This window comes from Amphiura filiformis, chromosome 12 (genome assembly GCF_039555335.1).
Source record: "Amphiura filiformis chromosome 12, Afil_fr2py, whole genome shotgun sequence".
NCBI lineage: Eukaryota > Metazoa > Echinodermata > Ophiuroidea > Amphilepidida > Amphiuridae > Amphiura > Amphiura filiformis.
The window spans coordinates 17,208,045-17,222,279 of record NC_092639.1 but is presented as its reverse complement, the minus strand read 5'-3'; the positions used below and the strand labels follow the sequence as shown (position 1 = coordinate 17,222,279).

At 36.1% G+C, this 14,235-nt stretch overlaps 1 protein-coding gene across 1 annotated transcript in view; it reads left to right on the top strand.

Moving 5' to 3' along the window:
• LOC140166670 (uncharacterized) overlaps window positions 1–14,235 on the top strand; it is a 140,111-nt gene that overhangs the window by 120,316 nt on the left and 5,560 nt on the right. Inside the window, exons 57-60 of the mRNA XM_072190168.1 lie at window positions 747–919; window positions 3,577–3,720; window positions 11,656–11,841; window positions 13,523–13,620. Of these exons, the coding sequence (XP_072046269.1) occupies window positions 747–919; window positions 3,577–3,720; window positions 11,656–11,841; window positions 13,523–13,620 (601 nt within the window). The remainder of the gene's footprint in view (window positions 1–746; window positions 920–3,576; window positions 3,721–11,655; window positions 11,842–13,522; window positions 13,621–14,235) is intronic.

Here is a 14,235-nt window from a genome sequence, read left to right as displayed (position 1 = left end):
ATTCAATATGCTCAATGTATATGATATATTCAAACTAGAACTAGGTGTATACATGTATAAATATTCCATTAAACAACTGCCATGTTCATTTGACAGTTTCTTTCTAAAACGATCCGATATTCATAGCTATCACACAAGAAACAGTAATAAGTATAATCAAACAAGAAACAAGAAAGTATTCACTGATCATTCAATCAGGACTACCGGCCCACTGTTATGGAATTCCCTGAATGATAACCTTAAAGTAGCAAACTCAATCAAACATTTTCGAAACAAATATAAAACACAGCTGATCTCATTTTACAACTAGTTCTTGGAGCCCCGTTTTTGTTCTTGTGTGATAGGCTTAATATACTCTGTTTGTTTGTTGTTGTATTAATTTAAGTTCTGTAAGGGGTTGGTCAATGCTGGCCTTATTGGCCTTTCGATCATCTCCTCCATAATTGTCTTGTTTTATTTTTATGATGTTGAATTTCTTTGTATTTTGTTGTTTTTTATTATGGAAATAAAGATTCATTCATTCATTCATTCATTCTCAAAATCCACGTAGAGGTAGATCTTTCAAAGTATAATTGGTACGACCAGTGAAAAAGATATATTTTCAAGAGGTCATTGGATATTTAAAAAAAAAATCATCTCGCACATTTTGGACACCTTTTCAATGTTGTAAGTCCAGGTTCTCTACAAACAGTGCATTATGTCTGCCACCCTAAATTCTTTTCTTTTATATATTTACCCGTAAACAGAAAGTAGACTCCGCTACAGGTCCTGGTCAAACACTAGGAGATGCACTGTGGCATTCATATACAACTGATAATGAAGTGGAGTTGCTGTGGCATGATCCATTGATGCAGGGATGGGAATATAAGACTGCTTATAGTTGGCATATTAAACACAGACCTTCCATTGGTCTAATAAGGTAGGCTGATATTGATGCAGGGATGGGAATATAAGAATGCTTATTGTTGGCATATTAAACACAGACCTTCCATTGGTCTAATAAGGTAGGCTGATATTGATACAGGGATGGGAATATAAGAATGCTTATAGTTGGCATATTAAACACAGGCCTTCCATTGCTCTAATAAGGTAGGCTGATATTGATGCAGTGATGGGAATATAAGAATGCTTATAGTTGGCATATTAAACACAGACCTTCCATTGGTCTAATAAGGTAGGCTGATATTGATGCAGGGATGGGAATATAAGAATGCTTATAGTTGGCATATTAAACACAGACCTTCCATTGGTCTAATAAGGTAGGCTGATATTGATGCAGGGATGGGAATATAAGAATGCTTATAGTTGGCATATTAACACAGACCTTCCATTGGTCTAATAAGGTAGGATGATATTGATGCAGGGATGGGAATATAAGAATGCTTATAGTTGTCATATTAAACACAGACCTTCCATTGGTCTAATAAGGTAGGCTGATATTGATGCAGGGATGGGAATATAAGAATGCTCATAGTTGGCATATTAAACACCATTGGTCTAATAAGGTAGGCTGATATTGATGCAGGGATGGGAATATAAGAATGCTTATAGTTGTCATATTAAACACAGACCTTCCATTGGTCTAATAAGGTGATTGATATTGATGCAGGGATGGGAATATAAGAATGCTTATAGTTGTCATATTAAACACAGACCTTCCATTGGTCTAATAAGGTGATTGATATTGATGCAGGGATGGGAATATAAGAATGCATATAGTTGGCATGTTAAACACAGACCTTCCATTGGTCTAATAAGGTAGGTTATTATTGATGCAGGGATGGGAATATAAGAATGCTTATAGTTGGCATATTAAGCACAGACCTTCCATTGGTCTAATAAGGTAGGCAGATATTGATGCAGGGATGGGAATATAAGAATGCTTATAGTTGTCATATTAAACACAGACCTTCCATTGGTCTAATAAGGTAGGCTGATATTGATACAGGGATGGGAATATAAGAATGCTTATAGTTGGCATATTAACACAGACCTTCCATTGGTCTAATAAGGTAGGCTGATATTGATACAGGGATGGGAATATAAGAATGCTTATTGTTGGCATATTAAACACAGACCTTCCATTGGTCTAATAAGGTAGGCTGATATTGATGCAGGGATGAGAATATATAAGAATGCATATAGTTGGCATATTAACACAGACCTTCCATTGGTCTAATAAGGTAGGTTATTATTGATGCAGGGATGGGAATATAAGAATGCTTATAGTTGGCATATTAACACAGACCTTCCATTGGTCTAATAAGGTAGGCTGATATTGATGCAGGGATGGGAATATAAGAATGCTTATAGTTGTCATATTAAACACAGACCTTCCATTGGTCTAATAAGGTAGGCTGATATTGATACAGGGATGGGAATATAAGAATGCTTATAGTTGGCATATTAACACAGACCTTCCATTGGTCTAATAAGGTAGGCTGATATTGATACAGGGATGGGAATATAAGAATGCTTATTGTTGGCATATTAAACACAGACCTTCCATTGGTCTAATAAGGTAGGCTGATATTGATGCAGGGATGAGAATATAAGAATGCATATAGTTGGCATATTAACACAGACCTTCCATTGGTCTAATAAGGTATATTGATATTGTTATCACACAGCTGATTTTATAATCTTTTTAGTCTAGATCGAATATGGTACTCACATAGTATTGGATGCATGGCTTTGAGTGTGATACTGTTAGGTACCCCCTGTTTGTTCATGAAATGCAAGGAAATATGCATGGTCTGGTGACATATTCCATGAAGCTGTAGATATTTTACCATAGTTCGTGAGATTTGATTGACTTCATATAGAATACGGAACCAGACCTCAGATACTTTCCTGTATTTCGTGAGAACAAACAAGTGGTAACAATTTTATCCTTAAGTGAACATGAATTCTGTTATCTTCTGACTTGTTTGTAAACTGCGTTGAAGGAATTTAGTTTGATAATCTTACTGTAAAGTAGGCCAGTTTCTTTATTGCGCGTAAAGTATGTGTGAGTCTTAGGGTATCGTGCGAGTTATGTTCTTCATGCAGTCGTGTGTTATATTACCTGCTTTATCTTAATTAGGAGTACAAAGGTAGTACAGATTTTTATCCAAGTGGTGTTTGACTAATGAGAGGACAAAATTGTTATCAACTAAAGGATAAAAGAATGTACCACAAGAGCCATGGTAATTCAATAAGGTTCATATTTTCATGACAAATGGGGTATGAAGCTTTTTAAATGCTTTTAGAGTGCCAAAATACAAAATTAAAATGTTGGGGCTATTGGAATGCCAACTTTATTTATTTTTCATAACTTCATCACACTCACTGGTGTTGCATATTATATAACAAATGCACCTCAACGACTTGTGCAATGAATTGGCCTCTACATGCAGGGTTCTAGCCACATGGTATGCCATATTGCAAAATGAGTATCAACATATTTTGCATGGTAAATTCCTATACAGTATTGAAAAATGAGTGGTATATAGGCTATATGAAAGATTAATATTAATATTAAAGATAATTTTCAGATGATATTGAGCCTGTTATCTTTGATTCCTTTTCACCCAGGGTTGAAATCAAGACAGCATCGGGAACCTTTGTGGACTCTGGGGACATATATGACACCACATATGTTGGCGGTAGACTTGGGGTGTATGTGCACGGACAAGGAAATGTTATATGGTCAAAAATGAAGTACAAATGTGTTGATAGGTAAGCATTAGGCCTAAAAAAAATTGTTTGATTGGCGTAACCCGACCGACCCTAAAAATAAGCCCGACCCTAGACTTTTTTTCTTATTTTTTTGCAAAAAATTAATAAAAAAATCAAAAAAGATTAAAATTTAAGAAAAAAAGAAAAAAATTCGTGATTTTCAGCTTAAAATGTGTGTAAAAAAAATTAACGACCGACCTACCCTAATTTTTTGTTCATGTTACGCCAATCAAACAATTTCTTTTTAGGCCTTACTGTAAAATATTTGTTAAGTAATTGCTTGAAAAGTATTACCTGTGATTTAAAATTGAATAAAAAATGTTTTTTCTTCCTCACAGAAGACAATAATGGAATTTGTTTATTTGAATTTTAATCCCAAGAATGAGAGAGACCATAACAAACATTATGAAAGGGCCATTTTGTAATCTACAGCCTCACACACCCACATTTCTTTTTTTTTAAAGTTGAGAATTTTATACCATCAGAAACCTGGGACTATATAAATGTTGATGTGTAAAAAAAATCTCGCCGATTTTATTTGCATAGCAAAAATATCTTCAAAATGTTTATATTCTGTTAACAGAACAAAATTACAACATAGTGGCATATTAGTGCTCAGCACTATGTCGAGTCGTGTGATTTCGGTGTTAAAAGCAAACTTTCACTTGATTTTGTCTCTTGTGGGGGTAAATAATGGGAAAAAAGATGTTTTCATTTTTTTATTTCGTGGGAAGTGGTAAAATCCAAGATGGCCGCCCAAATCCTATAAAACTGACTGACATATGCAAAAAAAGCTATATATCACTCTCAAAATATGCTAAAAATGTAAATTTCAAACACTGGAACTATGTAGGCTTGTGTCAGACACTCAAAGAAAGATTTAATATTTCGGGGTAAGTGGTAAAATCCAAGATGGCCGCCAAAATTCTATAAAACTGACTGACACATGCAAAAAAAGCTATATATCGCTCTCAAAATATGCTAAAAATGTAAATTTCAAACACTGGAACTATGTAGCCTTGTGTCAGACACTCAAAGAAAGATTCGGGGTTAGTGGTAAAATCCAAGATGGCCGCCAAAATCCTATAAAACTGACTGACACATCCAAAAAAAAAGCTATATATCGCTCTCAAAATATGCTAAAAACGTAAATTTCAAACACTGGAACGACTAGCCTTGTGTCAGACACTCAAAGAAAGATTTAATATTTCAGGGTAAGTGGTAAAATCCAAGATGGCCACCAAAATCTTGTAAAACTGACTGACACTTGCAAAAAAAAGCCATATACCTCTCTCAAAGTATGCTCAAAATCTAAATTTCAAACACTGGAACTAGCATTGTGTCATGCACTCAAAATATTCTAGAATTATGATTATTATTCAATATGGTGACCAATATGGCTGCTTATATACCGGTACTGCTTAAATGTATATAAATGCATGAGTTTGTTTTTATGATCACGTTTCCAAGTGATAATGTCTTTAAACCAAAAGCACAATGTTTTACATGACCAGACCCCTTGCCAGGTCCAAGATGGACGACATATCAGATACAGTACCTACTCATGGCACTAGTGCATGGTTATACACCACTAATAGGCCTGGGCGATGCATGGGAAATGATTAACTATTTGTTTGCGTGGCATCTGAAAAGACTGTTTAAAATCACTGTAATTGACCAAGTTATATTGCCAAAAAGTACATTTTGGGTTTTGATGCTTGAAATGGTATATTTTTCTCATTATATGACACCTTTTAGCATATATTCGCCCTATCTAATTAATTGCATCTTTCAGCTTCGAGGGCGCAATGCCATTTTGTTTGTGGTACAAGAAAAGTCTCATTTCAACCTATGTTGAGTTTTTGATCATTTTTGATCATTAAATCATCTACAATGTTGGCCATAAGTGTTGGGACGGTTTGATAGGGTAATGTAAATAAGCCCCCCCACTCCCCCCGTTCAATGTTGAATCCTACTTTTTTGGTCACACGCGCCTAGTAGCACCCAACATTGATTGGTGGGGAAGGGGGGAGGGTTGGGGTGTTAGGAAAGGGTTTAGGCTTGTCACCAAAGAAACCTCCATTTTATCACGTTAACAATAATGGAAATAAGGCCATAATATAGTGTACGCTTTTCCGTAAGTGTCCCAACACATTTTGGCCATGGTTGTATTTGAAAAGTTGAAAAAAAATCATCTAATATCAGTTTTTTGCTTATAACTCAAAAAGTAATTATGATATTGACACCAAATTTGGAGCAGTAAGAGATCCTATGATTATGCTTGACCACAAAAAATATAAATGGCTACATTTTAAATTTAAAAAATCTTAAAGCCATATTTTTGGCCATGTTTAAGTTCACTATTCGTCACTTTAACTGTCAAAAAGTTAGGTTTTAAAATGACAAATTATTGTTTCCACCAATTAAAATCTTATATTAAAGTTATAGAAGAAAATAAAAGTTATCACAACATCTCGTGATCAAAAAACAAATAAAGGAATCGAACCAATGCACACTTGTTTTTCCAATTTAATGCTGTCTACCTCAATTGAAGTAACGGAGTAAATCAACTTGTTAGGATTAATTTAGACTACATACAATAATGGATGAACAAGTACAGTGTGTTAGCTCAGTTGATGCTCTGCTTTTATTTGTGATCTTATTTATGAAAAAAAAATCCTACACATTTTCATTTCAACAGAAATTCAGTGATATGAGAAATTATTTATTTTAAAAAGAAAGCAAAAAAAAAAAAAAAAATTAAATAGGAATTGAACTCGGACTTTTTGAGTACAAGACAGACAACTTATCAAGTGAGCTAACATGTTCAAGTGACATTATGAAGTATTTTTGGGTATAAAAGCTATTAAAATGGAATAAAAGTGTTGAAACTAACCCGCTGCTTTTAGGACATGAAACGTAATAACGGTATTCAAGACCTTTTGAAGAAAATCGAGTCTTAAAGTGTAAGAAAGTTTGAAACCCACGGTATGCACTCGTAAACTGAATCAAGAGATAGTAGTGATTCTCTTTTATTATAGTGCATACCGTGACATGAACTCAAGCATGTCCGCATTCAGTCTCGCTCCTAAAGTAAGACTAATCATGAAATTTAAATATATTGTATGGACTTTGTATTAAGGATGCGACGGTAAACCAACTAAACACCATCATGACCATACACAAATGAATGCATCCCATCGATAAACCATTGCTATAAAGTCTGATCATAGTCAATTGCTTTTATTCTAAGAATACGGTGGTATATCGTGGATTCATGGCGTTATGTTTTACAAATCGACACAATATTTTCACAACAATATGGATTACCGATATGATCATTTCAGAAATTCAACTTATTTAGCACAATATTGTCAATTTAAATATCATGATTAATTTGACACTTGTCAATAAACAAAACCATACGAACACCAGTGGTTTCCGATAGCTCAATTGGTTAGCGCTGGTCATCTCCAATAGACAGCGCGGGTTCGACTCCATCCAATTTTTTTATTGTTATAATTATTTCATGACAATTTTCTTTCAAATTACTTTGCAGACGAACAAACTCCTTTTTTAAATAAAATGCAAAATGTCACTATTATGCGCATTTATTGTGGCTTCTTAGTATTATATACTGCGTTTGTTGTGTTATATAGGTAATGTTGTATCATGAAGATCATTCACCTTTTGTTGTAACTTATCTCTAAATCATGAAATATTATATTTGTTAGTATTCATCCTTAAAATCGGCATGACCTATGCTGAATCCATGTATCACAGATACCAAAAATAATGTATATGCTTTGACCTGCTAATTTGCATATATACCGCTTTTAACTAAAAAATGCACCTAAAACTTCTATTTCTCAGCAGGAAGTCGACTATAGTCTAATAGGATATGAAGGTGAATAGTCAATGATGTTTGCTATCTTCTGAAGATGAAATTCTGATTTTGGAAATATGTGTTATGTTATAATAATTACTCTTTTTATGTGCTATGTTATTTTTCAAACGTAAGTTTCTTTGAAAGCGCTTTAATAGATTTCAGTCATAAAGCGTAATTTAAGCCCACTCCTGCCGACTATAATTATATTTACACGATATACATGTACTCGCTGGTAAATACCATATACATTTTTGATGCAAACGATGAAAATTATTAAAGTTTGTTATTTTGTCTAAAAATTAGCTTTTTTTAATTTAAGTATTAATTTTTTTTTAAAGTCACTCTTTTAAAAGACTTCAATCAATTCATGTCAACAAATATTATGTATTTCTGGCGACTAAATCACTATTCTTTCAAAATAAAACGTCATTTTATGCAAAATACGTAGTTCGCGTAGGCTAATAATGTACAGCACGCCCTGTAAAATACATGATATTGCATATAAAAAGTGACCGTATCTTTATATCACGTGAAGAAAATCCAATAGTTTTATATAAGTGAAAAAATAAATAGTTTCTCCATTTTCATGTAAAATTTGATGAAAATCCAAGCTATGGTTGAGGAGATATGGGCCAAAACACACATTTTAAAATTGGATTTTTTGTACCTTGGAGACAATGTTGGCCATAAGTGTTGGGACGGTTTGATAGGGTAATGTAAATAAGCCCCCCACTCCCCCGTTCAATGTTGAATCCTACTTTTTTGGTCACACGCGCCTAGTAGCACCCAACATTGATAGGTGGGGAAGGGGGAGGGTTGGGGTGTTAGGAAAGGGTTTAGGCTTGTCACCAAAGAAACCTCCATTTTATCACGTTAACAATAACGGAAATAAGGCCATAATATAGTGTACGTTTTCCGTAAGTGTCCCAACACATTTTGGCCATGGTTGTAGTTTCACCTGATATTGGTGGCGTTTAACTATATTAAAGCAGGTGAGAGTTCTAAATTTGAGAAAATTTCACCCAAAATCAGCCATTTTGCCATTGACAACAGTGTAATGGGTTTAGGGGTTTAGACTGCGTTATCCTAGATTCACGTCCCTTATCGGGGTTAGAGCACCTTATTTGGGGTTTAGACTGCATTATCCTAGATCCACGTTCCTGATCTGGGGTTAGGGCACATTATCTGGGGTTTAGACTGCATTATCCTAGATTCAGGTCCCTTATCTGGGGTTAGGGCACCTTATCTTGGTTTAGATGCCTTATCTGGGATTTAGACTGCCTTATATGGGGTTTGTGTTTCTTATCTAGGGTTAAGGTGTCGTATTTGGGTTTTTTATACTGCCTTATCTGGAGCTTACGTCCCTTATCTGGGGTTTAGATGCCATATCTGGGGTCTAGACTGTGTTATCCCCAGTTAACATCCCTTATCAGTGGTTAAGGCAGCTTATTTGGGGTTTAGACTGGATTATCCTATATTTACATCTCTTATCTGGGGTTAAGGTGCCTTATCTGGAGTTTAGACTGCCTTATCTGGGGTTTACGTCCCTTATTAGGGGTTAAGGCGCCTTATCTGGATTTAGATGCCTAAAGAATGGATCTGGGATTTAGACTGCCTTATGTATAATGGTTTACATCCCTTTTTGGGGTTTTACATCCCTTATGGTTTACATCCCTTATTTGGAGCCTTATGGGGTTTAAATGCCTTATCTGGGATTTAGACTATGTTATCCTAGGTTTACGTCCCTCACCTGAAGTTAAGGCGCCTTATCTGGGATTTAGATGCATTATGTGGGATTTAGATGCCTTATCTGGTGTTTACGTTCCTTATCTGGTGTTAAGGTGCCTTATCTGGGGTTTAAACTGCCTTATCTGGGGTTTACGTCTCTTATCTGGGGTTTACGTCTCTTATCTGGGTTAAGGCGCCCTATCTGGGGTTTAGATGCCTTATCTGGGGTTTATGACCCTTATCGGGGGTTAACGATCCTTATCTAGAGTTAAGGCACCTTACGTGGGGTTTAGATGCCTTATCTGTGGTTTATGTTCCTTATTTAGGGTTAAGGCACCTTATTTGGGGTTTGGACTGCTTTATCTGGAATCTATGTCCCTTAATCTGGGGTTACGGCGCCTTATCTGGGGTTTAGATACCTTATCTGGGGTTTAGACTGTGTTATGCTAAGGTTAAGGTATCTTAGCCCCAGGTAAGGATCGTAAAGCCCGGATAGGGCTGTATAAACCACTGATAAGATAAGATAAAGGCTAAATTCTACATTTTAGTGGTGGTTATTTTTATATTTTGGCGGCCATCTTGGGATTTAAGGTCCTGTGCTGTTTTAGATTATACCAATAGATTTCTAGACCCTGTAAACATGGGTATATAGACACCAGCATCATACTTCTAGGACTTTCTGCACCCGAGATATAGCCAAATTAATTTTCACTGGCGGCCATTTTGAAATTTTGCCAGCCATCTTGGAATGATAGGTCAAAGGCAGTTGTAAATGACTCTATTGGATTCCTTGACCCTGAAAACATGGGTATAGACATCAGAATCGTGCTGCTGGGTGCTTCTCTGACCAAGTTATGGTGATTTTAAGGGATTTTGGCAGCCATCTTGAAAAACGCCCTCTACCAAGAGTTCCCCACACTTTTCGATGGTGCAGACTCCTCTCATTTTATTCAGCGTCCTCAAATCTATAAAGAAACACCTTCAAAACTTCTTGTACTCAACCCTAGAATGGGACTTCCATTATGTATCCTACTAAAGCGCAATTTATGAGTAAAATATGGCAAATTTTCAATCACGGCGGCCATCTTGGATTTTAGGCATTAAACGGTCTTTAAAATAATGCAAACATGTTTTATTTCAATCTTTACCTTTTAATGTAATGAAATCAATTGAGAAATTGCTTTTAACAAATAAATCGCACGACTTCCCCTTTGTTCAACATAGTGCTGTGCACTATATGGAGCCTATTAATGTACACATAATCATGCATAGCTATACGCAAAATTGGAATCAACTGAAATTTTATGCTAGTAAATACATTGTTGTTCTATGCATAGCGGATTTCTAAAAACCTTAAAAGGAATGTGTGTTGTAGTCCTGACAATCTTTTAATTTTTGTACAAAATGATTTAAATGGAAAACATCTTTTCTGGTTCTGGTTCTGGTTAGGGTTGAGTTGGCATTGCCAGTTATACTGTACTTCACCAACTTATCCTGGAACCTAGGATTGAGTGCAGATATCAGAACCGGGGATGGTCCCCCTTCTCTTTTCGAATAGCTCTGACACTTTAACGTGCACAGGGATGAATCCTCCTGAACACGGGACCAACGACTTTACGTGACTTCCGAACCACGGGACATCGCACACACACTAAGCAGTGTATGGGGGCGAGAAGAAATTTTACAATTAAATTCTGTGATGAAACTGAACTCAATTGAAGGATTCCCGACCATATAGGAACTTTTTGGGAGGAAAGAGAATTTCACCTAAGGCAAGCCCAAGACTCTCGTCGATCGTATCTCCTGGCCGACAGCGCAATGCCTTAACCGCTCGGCCATCTCGCCCTCTGATTTTAAGTGATTTCAACTGGTAATAGAATCTTTGTGATATTATATTATATTATATTATAGTATTATAGATCATACAGATCAACTTTTGCCACCATAATTTGAAACAAATATTTTGATCCAAAATCTGCAGATCCACAGAAACCTCTCCTCTTTTCTTTTTTTGATATTGGGCTATTCCAGTTGAAATCCACACTACCCCTGTGGAAGATTTTGGAAATATCTTCCACAGAGGGGGTATGTTTTTCATATGTAATTGGTCAGGGTTAATCATTTTACTTCGCCTGTATTATGGCTTTACCTATATCTTCCACAACTGGAGTGAGTATTTCAAATGGAAGTTATCCAATTGTCTATTCTATTCAAAACTCATACTCTCTCTGTGGAAGACTTTTGCTAAATCTTCCACAGGGGTAGTGTGGATTTTAAATGGAATAGCACATTATATAATATTTTGTTCTACATCACAGGAGTAACCAGGCATTGGAGTTTGATGGGACGGATGACTATGTTATTCTACCAACCATTCAGAATCTTCAGATCACAAATAGTTTTACACTGGAAGGTTGGATCTATCCACCAGACACTATACCAAGTGGCAAAATGCCTATATTATGCACATTGGAAAGTACTCTATGTCTCTATGTTGAGGATAGGTAAGCTCACAGATTCATTCAATCACCGAAAACCATACCAAGGGGTACAATTTTGCCTCAAAATTATGATGTCATAGGTTTGATTAGTATTACCTTCAAGTAGCAGCAGAAACATTCAAATTTATGTCTGGGGATGAGCTTATTTTGTTCTGGGTTTACCATGATTTTTTTGCACATGAAGCATGCGAAAAATTCAATTTCAGACTAGTTTAGCCCCAAATGAATTTTACAATTTAAGGCCCAAAACACAGTGTTTTTCATGCTAAAAAGGAAGATGCACAGGGCAATTAATGCTTGATTTTTCTTCCATCTTGATTTTTAGGGGAGGACCTCTCCCTTGCAATAATTTAGGGAGGGGATGTCCCCCTCACTTCCGACGCCTATGTTACCTTCATGTTTGCATTTATTATATCTGATGATCATTTGGCCCTTCTCCAGCTATATACCAAACACACAAACCTCTGATCCTAGTCTTTGACGGCCCATATCCTACAATCATGCAGTCAATAAAACATTTTTAGCTATTAAAGATCTTTTGTACATACCATAGCCCACATGGAATGCTCTCCCTGCACACATCTCTGCCAGCACACCTCAGGCTAGTTCCAGTAACTGTAACTCGGTATACCGAGTTACAGGGCAATCTATTGACATCTGTTCCACAAATAAGAAACATCACAATATGTGGGCTCATTTGGGGCTCTAAGGATGTAGCTGAGGAACTCTCTCAAGGACAGTTTGGGCATGCATGGATGATTTTAATCCCATTGTACCAGGGTTTGGACGTGCGTGGATGATTACAATCCCACTGTACTAGTCTATACTCACAAAGTTGAGGTAATTGATCTACATTGATCTCATCTTTTTGGGTGGGTTTAAAATTCCCTGAGTTGGCTAAACCTGCAAACTTCATGGGAGTAATAGTGCAAAAGTGGTCAAAATATTGCTCTGCAAAATGTCTTAATTTTCATGATTTGGATGTACTTGTGATGTTTCTGCACTGTGTAGAGAGGGTCCACAATATCTCTGAGGTAAAACTGACAAATACAAGGTATATTTCTTGATGCTTGAAGTTTGGATTTCTTAAACGTACAGTGCATCCCTATGTACTGCTGCAAGACTTCAGGTCAGTAGATGTCATTATGTTATGACAAAGACTGAAGTCTTGCTGGCAGGACTAGCCTCAGGCCAGCTTCAGCAAGGAGGTTAATAGCTAGCTGGGCTCAATCCTGTCTGCAGTCTCTACAAGATGATCATGCTGGTAATGCCTATACTAGATATGCCTATACATAAATAAAAAAAAAATTAAATGCCAACACTTTGAGATCTTTACTTAATACTTAAAAGTATTAAAAGGCAATGTTAGCACGGCAAATTAAAAGACCCTTTATAGCGAACCTTTTTCAGAATTTGGACTTACGAATGGTAAATTATGTGTTTGGACTAGCAAACCTTCAGACTAAGGAGCCTTGGACTAGGGAACCTTTGGATTAGAGAGTTGTCGCCAGATAGTGTGCTATAATCCTGATACTTAAATTTATGATAGAAAACCATTTTGTATGTGTACAGAAATGTATTGGGAATGAAAATATTTGGGAATAAGGGAAGTGTGACATGCTGCATGCTGGGCATCTTGCAAATCTCCTAATTAATGAGTTTTGATGACTATTCATTGTTTCAGCTATGTAAGAGGTGCTTTGGGTGGTTCCTTAGTGAATAGTTCTTCAGTCGTGGCAGAGACTACATGGACTCATCTGGCATTGAGATTAGATGCTCAAAGTAAGTTATCAAATATGATATCTTTTGCTTAAATCAAGTTTCAGCTTTTATGTTTTTTGCACAGAGTATTAGCTAGCCACCCATCCACCTGCCATTTTGGATAGGCAGTTTGATCCTGGGACAGGTAAAGTTAATGCCTGTGACATATACTGTAAAAGTAGAAATTTTCGCGAGGTTTTTATTTTCGCGAATTTCGCGAGTGGACATAAAATCGCGAAAATAAAAACTCAGCGAAAATAACCTTTTGCATTAGGTTTCTATTGTAGCAATATCAAAACCGTGAAATTTAATTCTCGCGCAATTGACAAAATCTTCAAAATCGCGAAAATATCTTCTCGCGAAAATATTGACTTTTACAGTATACTGAATTTTAAAAATAATACTTGAATAAGTTCTGTGAACTCAAAATAAGAAAAGACAAATAAATTAATACTCACTAGATTTTGACTTCCGCCATCTTGGCTGATGGCTTCTTCAGCATGACCATTGGGATCCCACTTTTCCCGCAGGATTGGCCGCTGCTTCAGACAAGTTTCGCATCCCTCGGTGGCTTAGTTCTTATACATTAAGTGGATCATGTACATGGTCTAGAGGGTAACTACCAATGTCCCTGTT